General features: G+C 50.1%; 1 protein-coding gene across 2 annotated transcripts; it reads left to right on the plus strand.

Moving 5' to 3' along the window:
* The first annotated feature begins 371 nt into the window (after positions 1-371).
* Positions 372-17,345, plus strand: LOC149364389 (uncharacterized). Of its 2 annotated transcripts, XM_089574320.1 has the most exons (10): positions 372-583; positions 1,807-2,350; positions 4,120-4,271; positions 6,806-6,971; positions 7,191-7,356; positions 8,720-8,906; positions 11,513-12,014; positions 14,853-14,958; positions 15,217-15,404; positions 17,081-17,326. In XM_089574320.1, exons 2-6 carry the CDS (start codon positions 2,340-2,342, stop codon positions 8,849-8,851), a joined length of 627 nt encoding a protein of 208 aa, XP_089430446.1. In that variant the 5' UTR covers positions 372-583; positions 1,807-2,339; the 3' UTR covers positions 8,852-8,906; positions 11,513-12,014; positions 14,853-14,958; positions 15,217-15,404; positions 17,081-17,326. The 2 variants fall into 2 exon arrangements, with proteins under 2 accessions (XP_089430446.1, XP_089430447.1); XM_089574321.1 differs by lacking the exon at positions 8,720-8,906 and having other exon boundaries at positions 17,081-17,345.
* The last annotated feature ends 642 nt before the right edge of the window (positions 17,346-17,987 follow it).

Genomic DNA, 17,987 nt, shown 5'->3' on the forward strand with positions numbered 1-17,987 from the left:
TGAAGCTTGACCCGGAACCGTCCACCGGCGGAGCCTAAACGATGAAGAAGGGTTTAAACACCATATATGTACGGCATATTATGTAGGGACAGAACATCTGCGTTCCACTCCAAGACATAACCAGCGCATGCAGTACAACCGCATGAGGACGGTTGGAAGGGCTGACAAAACTAGGAACGCTTCCATTCTTTTACGCGTCTCTCATAGCTGAATCAAGTGTGCGATGTCATGTGCGTCCGCCGTGAGACGGTAGCGAGGAAAGAACGCGGAGCTGTGCCAAAGAGGGCGTAGTCATGGGAATGGAGTAGAAGCGTGTGCATGAGCCTGTACCACGTGACGACGCACGCGCCAATTGGTGCAGCCAATAGTCGCGCCTTCGTCTTAAACCTGTGATTGCCAGCTCCACTGCACCGCATGGAAGACTGGCAAGGGACGCCGTCATGCCACTCCTCACGCCCGTAGAAGGCTGGCAAGGGACGCCGCCATGACATTCCTCGCACCCAGCTTTCATTCGGTGGCCGAGACTGAAGCGCAGCAGGAGGCGGCAGACTAGAGCGCCGACGAGGGCTTATCGCCCGAAGAGGTAAATATTCAGTTCTTCCGTGACAAGTCAGAATATTCTTCTAGGAGTGCGGAATGGTTTGACGTCGTTCTCCTCACGAACCCGTCTCCGGCGGCCGCGTTTAGGCGAAACGCAGAATTCGCCCGTGTGCTCTGGGATAACGATCAGTGAATGTTAGATATCTCCAGGTGGCGGAAATTATTCGGAAGTATACTATGCGATGTCAGGGCAAGTTAAATTAGCCCAGATGGTCGAAATTTCCGGAGCCCTTCACTACAGCGTCTCTCATAGCCTGAGTCACTTTGGGACATTAAACCTTCATAAACCAAAGTAAACCTAAGAAATGTTAGGTGCTGTTAATAGCACACAACAAAGCTGAAAAATCGTTTCACACCCGAACCGCCCTAGGGGGGAAGGTTTGAAGGGAGGGAGTGAAAGATGAAGTGGCGTCGCTACGAGCATGACTTCGAGTTAATTTATAGCACCCTGGCTTCTCAACCGAAACACTGGCGCTGCAGCCGGGTGTTAGAACACTCGCTCTTAAGCTCTTGAAACCACGGCTGGTATGGAGTGCGCGTCCGTGGCGGACGCGTGCTCTTCAGACGCCGTGCTAAAATAAAGGTTCCCGGTCTACGCGTAGTTGCTCTCGGGCGTCTTATGTTTTGTCGATAGAAACGCGGCCGCCGTGGTCGGAACGCGTGCGCTGCGTCCAAGCGGACGGCAGCACGCCACGAAGAAGCGTTGTGCTCGACGAAAGACGCACGTCTGATCCATAGCGCTGCTCTGGATGGCCTGCTCCTTTCAATCTTTCAGGGCACGGTCTTGGCGTCCACCGAGTATGCGACATCTGCTACACCTTTTCTTCAACACATAACCTGGACGTAGACGCGCACTTAGTGGATTGAGGCACCTCACTGCTTTAGGCGAACTGACACAGTTAATGCATAGAAGGGAGGCTCGTGCCTCAATCTGTAATATGAATGTTGGCGTCAAAACATTAGTCGCGCAACGCCACTCTAGGGCGCCCTCATAATTGCTTGAAATTGTACTCTGCTGTCGTGGAAACATTGACATTGGCGAATAAGGCAGATTCAGTGTTAGTTCTACTGAAAACTTAAGTTAGAGCCTTTCTCTAAGTCGATGTGACTGCAGTACGCACCACTCTACTGACTCTGAGCAACGCTCGCCAGAGTATGCAAAAGTGAGTCGCAAAACTTAGCTGGAACAAAATCTCTCTTGTGCAGCAAACACATCACGGAGCATCGACGTCACATCGAGCCACATCCAGGAATACTGCGAGTGTGAACTGCTCTCCCGCTTCCTAGCAAGCTCATCGCGGACAACGTCTTCAAGCGTGGCTTTTATGGTGTCCGTCGCGGTGCGATGTTGGAGGGTGTCACGGTACTGTTCTGCCACACCTGAAGCAGGCCAGCAAGATACAAACAGTAAGAGGATGCGCCGCTCAGAAAGAGGAAGTTCGGAGGGACGACTTAAATGGTGTTCTACTTGGAGCCCTCATTTCAGCTTGGAGCTTCTGGTACTCGTTTGCGACGTGGAATCCTCCGCTGTATGCCTTTGATGCACCCGCCTCAGGCATCTGGCCGTTGTGGCTTCTCAGGAAGGCCGTCGTCAGCGTTTGCGTGCCAGCTCCACTGCGTCCAAAGCGGAGAAGTGCGATTAGCCAAGACGAGAACTCCGTCGTAACACTCAACCATCTTTGAGTCGGTGGCCGTAACTGAAGCGCTGCAAGGGGGAGCTGACGGCAATTTCGACTCCGATGTCGAAGAGGTAAATGTCCACTCCTTCTGAGAGTTGGTAATTCTTGTACGGGCTAGTGATGGTCTGGCGTTCTGTGCTTCCGTTTGCTTGCGTAGGGGGTTATGAAGTAAAATCGTATGCGACGCGTTTGTTGGCCTGCCGAGCACGTGCGTGTGGGTGACAATTTTATATTACGTAAAGGGTGAGGGCGCGGCTTGCGAGCCTAGGAGTGGGGCATCATTCCTGGGCCCCAACAGGCCTCGACTTTGCTTCAGCCCGGAGAACGAGCAAACGCGTCCTCTAGGTCGGGTGCGCGATGAAGGATCTCCTAGTCCGCTTCGGTTGGCACTGGTGTACGAGGGGCCGCTTGTAAAGCTTGGAAGACTCAGACTGTATGGTAGAGGGTTGCTGGAGCCTTACACAGTGGATATTCAGGGCGATAGTGGACTGGGTAAATACGGTGGAGCGAGAGACGCCGGGGAAAGCCTGAGTATGGAGCGTTAGGAGAGAGACTGCCTCGGTCATTGCGAGGCCCATCCCCAGATACCACCGCAATGACATCCCGTGCAGCGCAATGAGATCCAATGCCGAAGCGGTGGCTTTACCATTCAAGACTCTGTTGGGAATTCTGACGTTGTCGCAGTTGTGTACCACGCCTGCGCGCTCGGCAGGGGAATAGTGCTATGGGTCAATCAGAAGCTCACGACCTGCCCTCCTCCGCGCAAATATGCAAACGCAGATGAAGCATTCCACACGTAAGCAGTCTTAATTAAGTGCTTGCGCAATTTTTTCCTTTGTGTTCGAACCCACCCCTCCCCTTCTTCATGGCGGGTTTGAGTGTCCACCAAGAAAGTAGACATTTTCTGAGCCTTTATTTCGTTTCCTCGAAAATTTTCAAATTTTTCGCCACGCCGTAGAAGGGAGTGGCGACTGAAACGGTGGCTTTCAAAAAAAGCCCTTTGGTGTGTGATGTCTGTGCTGGTTAAAGCGTGTCGGATATTCGAAATTCATTCCCCCCGCCCCCCCCCCCCCCCCCCCCCCGCCTTTCTCCCGATTAAGCACTCTATTAATGTCGAGCTGCTACTCAGGGATCTTAAAACCGACTTGCCATACCGAATTACCGACGCGCTCAAACAAGTGCGCCCAAAGGCTTTCGGGATTGGGTAGTCACTTCATATCTCGGGGGCGGGGGGGGGGGGGGGGGGGGGGGGGCTGTGAGGACTTTCCAAAATGTAAGTTTTTTGGGCTCGATGTTGGAGAATTTTTTGACTGGGATATTATGATTGTTGGGGCAGAAGCCTCAGCACTTTGGATATCAGCAGACTCTCAGCACTACTAAGGAGAAGTGAAAAAGGAGAAGAACTCTACTGCAGGCAGCGCTGAAGAACTATGAGCCATCCCTATATAGAAAAAAAAAACTTTCATGAAAGGTATACGCAAGGAAAGAACGCAGCTATGAGAATGTACTGCATCCGTAGGAAAGTAAAAACAACAAAATCAAGGAGGAGTGCAGTGAGGCGTGTGTTAATGGTCGCTGTCTCGCAATCATTGCGAGGGGGCGGAGCAACAGAAGTAAATGAATGCATATTCTTTGGGACAGTTACGTGCATTTGTGACGAAGTTGTAAACTTTTTGAGCCCTCGAGAATTTTTCTGTCATGAATTCTCTGACTCAGTTTTGTTTACTTTGAGTCGCTTTATGTTCTGCTCTATGCGTTTTTTTTCCCCTTCTGTGTGACTCGCGCGTTTCCTCACAACTTCCGCGTGCGCCGCGTGCTGTTCCTTCTGCTATCCCGGCAGCCCCCATGGCTGCACCGCGTCTGAAGAACAGTGCGGGGAGCCAGGACCAGAAGGCCGCTGTTCACGTCCTCCTCTGTGTCGATGTCCGCGACTGAAGCGCACGAAAGGCCTGCTGCACCTCGCAGCGGTAGCTCGCACGTGTAAACCGAACGGTGAGTCCCAAGTCTCGGTGCGAGCTGTTGGAAATGCCCATAGACGTACGCAATGGTGTCTGTTGGTTGTTCTTCACGAAGTGTTTTTGCCTAGTGGGCTGTTTTCGGAGGCGGTCATGCCACTCATCTGAGGCCGTTCTGTAACACAGGGTATGGTTCGAAGTTAGACCACAGCGCTTTGGAGAGCTTCGAGCATGATTGCCTTGCTTTGGCGTTCTGTGCGGAAATTAAAGCCTATAGCTGCTCGTGCTGATCGCATCGCCCGAACAAGCAGCTTAGGGACTGGTGGAACCTGCTTACAACACTTTCACGATGTCACTGAAGAGCATATATCCGGGAAGGACTTTGCGCTCTGCTCTAAGTAATAGTCAGCGCAGGAAGTACAACCACATGAGGAGGGTTCGAAGGGCTCATGAAAACGAGGGACGTTTCGATTTGCACATAGTGTATATTGCAGTCCTGCCCCTGTCTTTTGCTCTAGCGCTGACCCCCCCCACACACACACACACACACCACCACCACCACCACCACCACCAACACCCACCACCACCCCTTTTGGGTTCGATCCCGGCCGCGGCGGCTGAATTTCGATGAAGGCGAAATTCTAGAGGCGCATTTACTGTGCGATGTCAGTGCACGTTATAGAACTCCAGGTGATCGAAGTTTCCGGAGCCCTTCACTACGGCGTCCCTCATAGCCTGAGTTGCTTTGGGACGTTAAACCCCAACAAACCATCCAAACCTTTCTCTCTTCCCGTCCTCTTCCTGTCCTTTTATTCCCGCTGGCCGCAGCTCAGGTTCTTCAGGTTTCGATGCCAGATGCCGCGGCAAGCAACATCTGGGCCTTCCATTTTTTTTATTCACGATAAATAGGCACTAACACCAACACACTTTCACGCGTGTTTCGTAGTTCAAAGACCTGCTTTCTTTCTGTCGTGGCATAAGTGGCTGTTGGTGGTAGTTATGGCTGCAAACGAATAGACAGAAGGCTTTTCGGTTGCTGGTCGATCGCGCACTGTGACTTCGGTGCATTGTATGTTTTAATTACAACCACCACAAGAACAGTTCCCACTCCTTGACGGGTTTCATGGCTGTGTGAGTGCTAAGACGACACCTGCTCCTGATAGTAGCAATAGTGGCAAAATTATAAACTCTTCAGGCCTTTTATAATTACCTGTAATCATAACTATTTTGTATTGTATGTAGATATCGACTGCCAATAAGCGCATGTGATGAGGGAATTTGGCTTACATCACCATTTAGTATCTTCTTTTCTTCCGCGAGGTACTGTTCTGTGCGTCTCTTGTTCTTTGTATTGTAAATTGCACGCACCTGACACATCATGCCTTTGCCGCTATTCCACTCCTTACGAGTTGGTGGCTGGATATCAAGCGCGACAACGTGCTGAAGAAGTTCTGTATGGTGCGTGTTCCTTGAAGAGCAGTTCGCAATTCTTTACGGCAATATGCGAATCTTTCCCGAAGAAAGGAAAGATGTAAATGTCGATTGAGAACCGTACGCAGGTCTTTCAGGCGTAAGCTTTGTCTCCACCCGCCAAGTTTCCTCGCCGGCATTCGTCTGATGAGCATGAGACACGGGATCAAAATCCAGCTGCTGCGGGCTCAGTGGGTATGGCGCTCGGCTGCTCACCCGAAAGACGTGGGTTCGATCCCGGCCGTGGCAGTCGGATTTCGATGGAGGCGAAATGCTAGAGGCACGTGTGCTGTGCGATGTGAGTGCACATTAAAGAACCCCAGGTGGTCGAAACTTCCGGAGCCCTTCACTACAGCGTCTCTCATAGCCTGAGTTGCTTTGGGATGTCAAAGCCCATAAAACCAAAAGCAAACCAACCAATGCTTTCGCATTAAGTCGAACAAATGCCCACTGGCAAATGAAGGTTTTGTCCTGTGTCTCGGTTGTTTTGACTTGCGGCGCCGTGGTAGTGTCGACCACGAATCAAACTAGGCGGAGAACTAGAATGATTGGCTTTTGTAATTGGCTTTGTAGATTAATTGGTAAGAGGGCGCAGTTCTTGGTGACTGGCGATGATGGCGCGCAGTGATGCGGCTCAACGGAGCTGCGCCACTTTTGATGCTGACACGTACGCCTGACAAGTACGAGATGTGAAAACTGCGCTTTCCCACGCAATTCAGCTCATTCTAGTGCGTTGGACGTTCATTGTTCCTAAAATGTCGGAAAAGAACAAGTCATAACTATGGCAGAATAAGCATGCGGGGCAAAAAGAAAAATAAAAGAAAAAGTGCTTCGAACGTATACGCCACGATGCCTGTACGATGCGTGAAGCACGGCTGTGTGTGTGCCCTGTGCCTGATATCTGTAAGCCTGGTCCAGAAAGCTGAGCAGAAACCGCCTTCAACTCGAAAAAAAAAAAAAACTTGTTTGGTAAGGGGTCTTTCAGGATTGTGAACGGAAACATTTTACGTAAACCGAGGTGTTATGTTATGCGTGTGTGATAGCGAGAGAAGTGCGCAATACGCGGCGCGAAATAACCCACGAAATTCTTTCTCTGCGCAGCAAACTCACATCTCGGAGCAGACGGCATCAGATACGGCCGGCCGGCGATCCACGAAAGTGTGGCCACGTGTATCGACAGCGGGTTGATGCCCATGTGTGCTACAAGTACGCAGGGGATGTCGCTGTCCGCATGTGTGAAGCCTCCCAGCTGCTTCAGCTGCCAGCGGTAAGATAAAAGAAATTCGGATTACGTGTGAGAATGCGAAAACATTACTGTTCCTGGCTGCACTGACACCGACACCCGTCCACACGTAACGCACGCGCGTATGACAACACCCGGAACGCTGTACGACACACGGTTTCATCATAATTTTGGCGTGAAATTTGTTTCTGAGGAAAGAAAATCGCGGCGCGAAATAACCCACGAAATTCTTTCTCTGCGCAGCAAACTCACATCTCGGAGCAGACGGCATCAGATACGGCCGGCCGGCGATCCACGAAAGTGTGGCCACGTGTATCGACAGCGGGTTGATGCCCATGTGTGCTACAAGTACGCAGGGGACGTCGCTGTCCGCATGTGTGAAGCCTCCCAGCTGCTTCAGCTGCCAGCGGTAAGATAAAAGAAATTCGGATTACGTGTGAGAATGCGAAAACATTACTGTTCCTGGCTGCACTGACACCGACACCCGTCCACACGTAACGCACGCGCGTATGACAACACCAGGAACGCTGTACGACACACGGTTTCATCATAATTTTGGCATGAAATTTGTTTTTGAGGAAAGAAAATGGTGGAGTAAGTGTGTTACACTTCGGTGGGCAGCTGAACCGCGCCATAACTGTCCCTGGGAAAAGATGAGAGTCTTGGAAGGCAAGCAATTTAAGGTACATATGTCGTCGGTTCGAATCCCTGTCGCAAGGTGGCTTCCATCTTGACTAGCACATGTAAGCTATATGCAAAATGAAATTGTGTGACACCACTCGGGACGCTGTGCTTAGAAACGGTTGGGTTTACAGTTTCGGTATGAACCTTGTCAACCACTTAGCGGTTGGCCAGTGGCGAGTGTATAAAGACGAACGACATGTGTCTGATTGTACGGCGAGGTGGTGCTCGGCTTTTTCTGTTGGTCGTTCGGGTGCTTGATGACGGAACTTTCTCGCATCGTCGGGATTTTCTGTAGCATCTGCGATTACGCATGCAAACACACACACGTTGCCAGCTTTTCTCGTGGTGGGACTAGCAATGCTTTCGAACTGATAAGACCCCGACAACCACAGCCGCAACTTATGAGAGTGCCTCTCCAGAAAGTGGCGTGGCATGCTCCGCTACCGGCCCTCGCTCGCTGGCGTGGCAGCGTTGTCAGGTGAACTATCAGCGTCCTTCAGAAAAGCAAAGTTATTGATGATTGATATTTTCGCACGGAAAATAACTCCACGAACAGAGAAACAGATAGGCCCACACCCTATCGGCACTTTGTTAGCGGTCATGTTATGCAGTTGGCATCCCGCCTGTCATGGCGGCTGTGTGTGAGACTGCTTGCGGAATGGGGCATCAATTGAAGTTCATGCAAAGGAGTAAGCGCGCAAAAATTCATTTTCGCATTGCCTGTTTGCAGAGAGTCTAGAAACGTTCGGGTATGCACGTTTAGTCTCTACTTTCGGTAGCTTGCTGCGGCGTGACGGGTGAGAACTCCGAACCTCAGCCTCACAATAGAGCAATAGCAAGTTTAGCGTTGAAGATTCGCTGTACGCGAATAACTGTTATGAACCTGACATGTGTGCGCCCGCCGAGAGACGACTGCGTAGAACGCGGAGCCTTGCGGCAAAGAGGACGAAGTCATGGGCAATGGATTAGGAGCGTGTACCCGAGCGCCCACAGTGTACGCGCCTGTTTTTCCAACCTATAGCATTTCTTCATATTACCCATTTCGTCGCTAGTTGCCATTCTTCATGCCGGCTGCCCGGCGTTCGCAGGACTGCCTGCCAGCTGTTCACGCCTCGGTATTCATCGTATGTGTGCCAGCTTCTCTGCACTTCATGGAAGACTGGGGCAGGGACGCCGCCACGCCACTCCTCATGCCCAGCCTTGTCAGTGACCGTGACTGAAGCGCAGCAAAGGGCGGAGGACGACAGCTTCGACTCCGACCTGTCGCCCTAAGGGGTAAACCATTAGCTCTACTCAGTCCGATTGGAAGATTCCTGTAGTTCTTGTTGATAGCTTGACGTGGTCGTTCGCCTCACGGACCCATCCGCGGCGGCAGCATTTCGGTGGAGATGAAACTTAGAAGGCACCCGTGTGCTGTACGATGTCAATGCGCGTCAATGATCCCTATGGGGTCGAAATTAATCCGGTGCATTCGACTAAATCCCTCGTTTTTCTCTCCTTTCGTTTCCACCTTTCCCCCTTCCCTCACGGCGCGGCTGAGGCGTGCACCTAGAAGTGAGACAGTTACTCAAGCAGTTCTATTCCTGAATAACCACTTGCAATTCAGCCCTGTTTCAGGCTAGGTAAATAATGAACAGTATGGTGAAATAGATTATTAATATAATAAAGCATGCTTATTTAGTGAATTCGTTTTGAGAAATGAGTGCAGGGCTTCTAATTTTGACCACCTTGAGCTCGTTAACGTGCACTGATGCCCCTTAGTACACGGGCAGCTTTTGCATTTCGCCTCCACCGAAACGCTGTTGGCAAGGTCGGAAATTAGAATATTGCTTTCATAGCACTTAAGACAAAGGTGCCTGGCCAATGCGTAGTTGCCTTTGCCAGTCTTCCCACGTTTTGTCCACAGAAACGTGGCTTCCGTTGCATGGACTGGGGGCTGTGTCCCGCCGGAGTGGGACGAGGAACTAGTGTGCAGGACGGGAGATGCACGCGCGATTCATAGCATCGTTCCGGTCAAGAAAGTTCCCCCTTCATTCCTTCAGGACACAGCCCAAGCGTCCACCGAGTACGAGGTTGCTAGAGCGCTTCTTTCTTTGAAAGTAATTCTCCGTACGTCCGGAAATGCGCAACCATTTCGAGTTCTGTTGACTCCTCTTTTACTTAGAAATGTAATTAATCACTGATGGTAATTGTTTAATTAGCTAATGAGCTGTTTATCATTAACATCTACAATTTACTATTAATTGATCAATCATTAATACTTAGTTGTGATTAAAATGAACAATTAAACAATTAGTTTAATTAAACTATTTAGAATGCCTTTTTTACTGTTCATTCCTGGTGGAACTGCTAGTAAATCACCAGTTCAACGAATTACTCGGAGTAATTAGCGAAATTAATTGCCTTATTAGTTATATTAACTACTAATTCGGTCATTTAAAGTTTCCATTTAATCATTATTATTATTATAAATCGTAATTACACTCTTAATGGATGGTCTCTCACTGGAACCCGTGGTGACACATCCTGTCCACTTGTGCCACTCTTGAGGCAAGAAATGCTTTGGCGTTAATAACCTAGACGCATATGCGCACTTCATGGCTTGAGGCACCTCGTTGCTTTAGGCGATCGGATGCAGTTCTTGCAGAAAAAAAAAAAACGCTTGTGTCTCAACCGGTGATATGAATGGTGGCGTCGCTACACCAGAGTCATGCATTACTCGGTTCTAGTGTGCCCTCAAAGTTGCTTCCTTCGATCGGTTGGCTAATGTTAGAACCACTGCCGGGGAGTGCTGTCGTTTCTCTGCTTGTCCTGAAGTTGCCATGCGCCGGTAAAGGGGCTGTGTTTGCAAAGCTCCCGTCAGTCGCATGGAGGGACGACGTCGTGTCGAAGCTAGGGTGAAGGGCGCGGCCTTCAAACCAGTGGCCAGGAGTCTCAAGCAACGTGAGCAAGCGGAGTGAGGTCCGTCGCGGCCTGAGCAGTCGCCCCAGACCAAACGTAAGGGCGTGCTCCAAGCCATCCGTTTAAGACGATGCGGTCCTCATGTGCGAGCTGGTCGAGTAGAACGCACCCATTGATTCCAGGGCCCTAAAATTCATCTGCATGCTGTAGTAATGCATCGATCATGACCGCTCCAGAAGAACTATAGCTAATCGTAAATACCAAAAATAACCGCAAAGTGATCATTCGCAAAAGCCGAACGAGAAAGGTGCTAGCTCATTGTCATCCGCGTTACCACGAATGTCTGATGGCAACAGAATTGTTGTCAGTCACGCATCTTGCGGAAAATCGGGCCTGATTTTTAACAGGGATCGCAGTTCCACTTATCACTATAGGACATAATTTATGGTGAACCATATGATGTTTGTTGAACAAACTGCTGAGCGGCTTTTTCAAAACGCAAGCGTCAACGGAGGGGTCTATGAGGCTGACGTCTGGTGAGCGGGCATGAATGTGATAGCAGGGTCATCCCTATCTTCATGAAGACTGAAGCCGCTGATTTCTTGACAAGAAACACAGCGCAACTCGTTATCAGGAGCTTGTTTATAATTGGAAGGATTGTTAGGGATTAGCCTACAGTCTGTGCGTGTCATCATATGTTGCCTTAGATCTGATGGCACAGGTCGTGTTGTTGTACACGCACTAAGAAATAAATGCGACAATTACGGCTGGCGTGAAATATAGCTTTCTGTCGCGAAAGCTTTTGAGAAAAGAGATCCAGATTGACACTGCCTGCATTCTAGTTAGAGCTTAAATTCGAGCCATTCTCGGCGTCGATATTACTGCAGTACGAACCGCTGTTCTAGCGTTGCATAATGCTTGGGACAGTATGCGCAACTTGGTCACAAAGCTTCACCTGATGCAAAATCCCCTTTGTGCAGCTGTCTCATGTCAAGGAGCAAAGGAGGAACGGTGGTGGGCGCGGACGACTACTACGAGTGTGTCTACTGCTGTTCCGCCTGCAAGCAAGCTCATCGCGGAGAACGCCTTGAAGCCTGGCTTTTGTGGTTTCCGTCGTAGCACAAAGGGGGGTCATGGTACTTTTCGACCCCACGTGAAGCAAGATGCAAACAGGAATACCATGCGCCACTGAGAAAGAGGAAGCTCGGAGGGAGGACCTGCGTGGCGTGACACTTGGAGCCCTCATTTCAGCTTGGAGGTGCTGTTACTCGTTTGCGACGTGGGATACCCAGCTATCTGGCCATTGTGACTCCTCAGCAAGGTCTTCGTCGTCAGCGTTCGTGTGCCAGCTCTGCCGCGTAGCAAGCGGAGCAGTGCAGCGAGCCAGGACTACATCGTAGCCAGCTTTCAGTCGGTGGCCGTAACTGAAGCGCTGCAAGGGGGAGCTGTGAGGACGTCTATTCCGATGTCTCCCCCGGAAAGGTAAGTGCCCGGTAGAGACTACTGTTTGTATGGCATTTCCTGCTTCCGCACGCCTGCTTGGGCGTTGGGAAGTATAGCACCATATGTGCCGCGTTTGTTGGTCTGCCCAGCACGCAGCCATGGAAGGCAGTTGCAAGAGTTCCAGAACTGATCTGCGTAGCTTGGAAAGTAAAGAAAGTGCTGGCGTATATTCAGCTTCGCGCTATCTGCTGCGCATTGTGATCTCATTGCTATGGGACCTGGGGCTGGGCTGATAAATTCTCGGCAGCATAAAAAGGTGCTTTTAACGGGTGGAAATACGGCTCTGACAAAGAACGCAGCCGATATATTGAGGTTGCGACTAGCGATCTTCTTGAAACAATTAAGTGAGATAAATTAAGTGAGATAAAAGTGAAATAAACATTTGAGACACCACGCGTTGCTGGCACTGCCACAACTCCTTTCCCGGGGCAAGTGAGCTGCAGTAGTCGGTTAATGATTCGCCTGACCCGTTTCCAAAGGAAAATGCTGTCTGCATTACTGTCTTGGTTTTAATGTGCGGTGTGAATTCGATTGCCAAAGCATGCATGCACCTTGGGGTGGTGACCGGGGTCACGGCCCTTCGAGCGGCAGTTCCAGAATAGTGATACCCTGCTCTAGAGCCGGCAGCTTTGTAAATGTGTATGTAGTTCTCCTTTGATCTGTGTTCCTTGTTAGAGTACTCCTACACTAAGGGAACAAATCATGCGGATGGGACGGGGACACCGACACCGACGACGACGCGATCATGGGGAGGAGGAATAACGTAGCGAGAGCCGTGAAAGAATGAAGGCATCGCAGTTAATGCAGTCCACTCCGGCGCGTAATTTTGTTCCGTGAACGGTGAGGACCTCTACTCGTCTTTTCGCCTCCTGACTACTTCCGCAGCTTCTTCAGCAGCGATTTTCACTATGGCTCATCCCACGACATGACGTAAATGGTAATTCACGCCCAGGAGAAATGGTAGATGGTTTGTGTGCGGTTACTTCTTGTCGGCTAAAAAAAGCGGGAAGAATTCATTTCGAGCAAAGGGATTGGAACTGCTGTCTTATTAGTCGTAAAAAACAGCGCTAATTTATTTCGAAGCAGATGATAGAGAGCACTTTTAACGGTGCTCTTGTCTGCTTTGAAACTACCCTTGTTTTCCGCGGGACGGTGTGGCGTAAACGAAAGTTGTGGTGTTTATTGAAAGATTTGGAACTTTACTGCTTAGGCAACCCAATAAGGCAACATCGGCAGGAAGCTGCTGCCGAAGAAAGCTCGCGCCCTAGGGCGCGAAGTTTCTTCGCATTACTAAAATCGCGACACACCGCAGTAGGGTGTCCTTGAGTTACTTTCTTCGATCGCTGGGCTGGTGTTAGGTTATTGCTGTCGGGTTGAGAAACATTACCGGGAGCAATGTTGCTTCGATGCGAGTCCGGGAGGTTGCATGTGCGGGTAAAGAGGAGGTGTTGGTAAAGTTCTCGTCTGTAGCATCGAAGAACAACGTCGTGTAGAAACAGGGGGGGGGGCAGAACAACACTTAAAGGAGTGAAGAGATCTCGCGAGCAACCGAAACAAATGGAGTAACAGGCGCCGCGGCCGAAGCAGTGGCCCTAGAACATACTTCACGCCTTAGCTACAAGAGACCCATGAAAGACGCAAAGACCCTGAAATACGAGGTGGCTGCGTATGGCACACTCGTTAATTATCCCAGGAAACTCAAGTTCATCTGCCTACGATAAACGTGCTTCCACCATAACCTTGCAAGATGGCCTGTAACTAAACACAAAAACAAAATATTAGCGGGTAAATGATAATTACCAAACCCCCAACGGAAAGGCTGCTATCTCTCATCATGCGCCTTACCACGGATACCTAAACGCCGCATGATAATTTGTTTCATCTCCTATGGTAAAGCGCACGCAATTTTTCAGCAGGTATCGAAGTTGCACCTATCACTGTTATTTTGTCTGGTGAATACTAAGGCGCTGGTTAAATAAACGATTGTGCGGCCGGCAAGAAGCAAGCCACAAAGAACGGGTCTGCAGCTCACGTCTGGTGGCTTCAGCTGGCATAAATGCGATAGCAGGGTCAGAAAAGTTTTCATGAAGGCCGAATTCTTGACAAGAAACACAACTCAACTCGGTCTCGAAAGCTTACTATTAATGCGAGAGCAAAAAGTGTCCGAAAATATAGTCCTCATGATTACGTCCTTCTCTGAAGATAAATATGTGAAACTGTGATTGTGACTGATAGTGTGAGATAAAATGTTGCTATGGGAAAAATTTGGTTGATGAGGTGTAATTAATTAAGCGCGAAAAAACGCAGAAAATAATGAGACGTCCAAATAGCCATAGACGTTGATATAGTATGTGGACGTTCTGGTTGCGCATTGCACCAACGCAGGTCGCCGCAGTGATCTCAAATTTTTTTTTAGAATGATTGTCACAAGCTCAGAGTTATGATTTTCATAAGCTTATAGTCATGGCCGTGTCATAGGTTAAATTTGATATGATGGCACTGGTCGTGTTCTCGGACACGCAGTGAGAATTAAATGCAAAGGTTATGGATGGCCTGAAACGTACAATGCTATCGTGGAAACGTTGACAAAAGCGATGTTGACTGAGTCGTTTTGGGAAATTAAACCCCATAAACCAGACCAAACCGATGTGGAGTTTGACAGCGTTAGGTCTAGTTAAATTTTTAAGTTTGAGCCCTTCTAGACATCGATGTTACTGCATGCAGTACGAACCATTCTACTAGCTCTCCGGAATGCTTTCGAGAATGTGCGAAACTTCGTCACAAAACTTCAGCTGCTACAAAATCTTTTTTGTGCAGCAAACTCACGTCACGGAGCATCGAAGACATGGCGAGCAGCACCGACGAGTACTGCGAGCGTCAAGTGCTGTTCCGCCTGCAAGCAAACTCATCGCGGACAACGCCTGTAAGCATAGTTTTTATGGTCTCCGTCGCTGGATGATGTTGGGGGGGGGGGGGGGGGGGGGGTTAGGGTACAGTTTTAGCACTACTGGAGCAGGCCTGCGAGGCGCAACCACACAACGGCCATGCGCGACTTAGAAACAGCATGGTCGGAGGGACGGCCTAGGTGGTGTTCTACTTGGAGCCGTAGATTTAGCTTGAAGCATCAGTTACTCATTTGCAAAGTGGAATCATCCCCTGCCTTTCATGCGTCTGCCTCCAGCGTTCTGGCCATTGGCGCTCCTCAGCAAGGCCTTCGTCATGAGGGTTCCTGTGCCAGCTCCAGAGCGTCGCAAGCGGAGCAGAGCGGGGAGCCAAGACGAGGAGAACACCTGTCAGTCGGTGGCTGCAACTGAAGCGCTACAAGGTGGAGCTGACGACAATTTCGACTGCGATGTGTCCCCTGAAAAGGTAAGTGCCCACTACTTCCGAGAGATATTCAGTAATTCTTGAAGGGACTAGTGATGTTCTGGCGTTCTCTGCTTCCTACGTGAGGGTCCGGAAGTAGCACTGTATGCGACGCGTTTGTTGGTGTGCAGTGCACGCAGGCGTGGAACACAGTTTCGACACTGCCAGGATAGACAAGAGAGTCTTGGAAGAGAAATAAACCGATTCGGCATATTGAGATTAGTGGCAGTACTCTGCCATGTGTTGCGATTTCATTGTTGTTGAATTGGCGGGCTTAGCTGAGCAATTCTTGGCAAAGTAGAAAACTATCTTTTTTTTTTGCCAAAATATGACTAGGAGAAAAAAAAATAAGATGCCTCTAGGGATCAGTGTGAGGTTGTTTTTTATATGGTTGACATAGTGACGATGCCATGCATTACTGACACTACTGCTGAACTCCTTCGCCAGTGCGAGATAGCTGCAAAATCATGTGCACGAATCACCTGATTCTTGTCTAAGGCCCAGTGTTCTCTGCGCCCCACTGCCTGTGTTCTAGTCGTCGGTCCAAATGCGATTGCCAAAACTGGCCCTCTCCCGGTGTGTGGAGACCGGGGTCATGGCCATGCAACCAGCCGTTCCATGGTAGAGACGTCGTGCCCTCGATGCGGCAGCGTTGTACAACTCATGAATGTAGTCTTCTTCAGTTATCTTATCCTGCGCTGCAGGGCTACTAAACTAGTCTGGTACACTAGTGGAATAGGGCATGTAGCCGCCGCGGTGGCTCAGTGGTTATGGTGCTCGGCTGCTGACTCGAGAGACGCGGTCTTGGTGGCTTTCCGTCACTCTACCATAGGAACTCCGTGCAGTGTAGATCTTCCATACGCGGAGCGGCAGCGGCTTCGATCCCGGCCGCGACGGTCGACGCTCGATGGAGTCGAAATTCTAGAGGGCCGTATATTGTGCGATGTCAGTGCACGTTAATAAATCCCAGATTGTCGGAATTATCCGCAGCACCCCACTACGATGCCCCTCATATTCTCTGTCACTTTGGGACGTTAAAATCCCGCAAACGAATCAACGTATTAATGCTGCCCGGACCACAAGTTCTGGCCTGGCACAGACCACTATCGCTCCTTGTATTACAGCCCCTCTATGCTCGCTGGCGCGGCGGCGTTGCCAGGTGAGCTTTCACCATCCTTCAGAAAGACTAAATGCTCGATGGGAAGCCTTTCGTGGGGCTTTGAGTTTTGACCTACTCCCTATCGGCACTTCGGTAATGGTCATGTAGTAGGCTGGAGCGTCGAGCTTGTCGTGTCGACTGTGTGTGAGGAACTGTTTGGTATACTCGTTTAGTCTCTGCTTCCTGTGGCTTGGTTGGCGTGAGCGGCGAAAATTCTCAACTCTAGTGTTTAAGAATTAGGTTTAACTATAATTTAGGAAAGGTAGTAATTGCGGGTACTGGGACGACCGTTCGCTGGATTAATTCGTAAGGACATGACATGCGCCCAAGAGACGGCGGCGTAGAATGCGGAGCCATAGTCATGGGCAATGAAGTGGGATCGTGTGCCCGAGCGCCTACCATGGGACAATGTAAGCGCCAGTTCGTCCAAACAATAGCGTTTTTCGGAGTGTGTCATCCTCTGTGCACTGAATTTCGTCACTAGTTACCACTCTTCGTGCGCGCGACCCGGCGTTCACAGATCAGCCCCACTCTGGTGACTGCACCGACTGCTCTTCGCACCTTCATCATCATCATCGAGCGTGTGCCAGCTGCACTGCACCGCATGCAGGACTAGGGCAGGAACCCGCCCGGAACGCCGCCATGCCACTCCTCACGACCAGCCTTCAGTTCAGTCGGCGGCCGAAACTGAAACGCCGCAGAGGGCGGCAATAAAGAGCTTCGACTCTTCTCATTCACCCCAGGAGGTAATTGTTCAACTCTTCTGAGACCAATCAGAAAGTTTTTAGGTGTGGGTGATGCTCTGACACCTCACAACCCCAGCCAGAGCGTTCGCGATCCGATGGAGGCGAAACAAATAAGGTGTCCGTGGAACTGTGCAATAACCCCTCGGTGTGCGTTAAAGACCCCCAGGTGGTCGAAATTATTGCGGAGCCTTCCACAACGGCCCCTATTTCTGCTTTCTTTCACCTCCACCTTCCGCCATTCCCTTATCGCCCGGTCGCGCTGTACGCCTAGAAATGACAGTTTCTGCGCCATTTTATTTCCCGAGTAACCACTTATGATTCATTCTTGTTTCAGGCTCAGTAATGAGTGCACAGTAGGGAGAAATATGAAGCATTGCAATGCGTGCTTGTTTATAGATAGAATATGAGAAAAGGAAAGGCGTTGTGTCTGGCTTTCTATCGGTGTACACCCGAACCTCTCTAGTGGAGAAGGGATGGAGTGAGATATAAAAGAGATAAAAGTTCCGACTTAATCCAGGAATATCAACCCCCTTCGGTTCGTTACCATGCGGTGATGCCACGCACTACACGGGCACCTTCTGCATTTCGTCTTCATCGAAACGCTGGCGCCAGCAGCGGGGATTAGAACGCTAGGTCTTATTGCTCTTGAGACAGAGGTTCTGGCCTATGCGTAGTTGCTTG

This window comes from Amblyomma mixtum, chromosome 2 (genome assembly GCF_055824585.1).
Source record: "Amblyomma mixtum isolate Tamu chromosome 2, ASM5582458v1, whole genome shotgun sequence".
Taxonomy (NCBI): Eukaryota; Metazoa; Arthropoda; class Arachnida; order Ixodida; family Ixodidae; genus Amblyomma; species Amblyomma mixtum.

What these genes read in the sequence shown, in the direction of transcription:
- LOC149364389 (XM_089574320.1), top strand. An exon ending in TCGCACGTGTAAACCGAACG is followed by an intron (nt 4,272 to 6,805) that starts GTGAGTCCCAAG and finishes TTCTCTGCGCAG; the next exon opens with CAAACTCACATCTCGGAGCA. An exon ending in AGCTGCTTCAGCTGCCAGCG is followed by an intron (nt 7,357 to 8,719) that starts GTAAGATAAAAG and finishes CGGCGTTCGCAG; the next exon opens with GACTGCCTGCCAGCTGTTCA.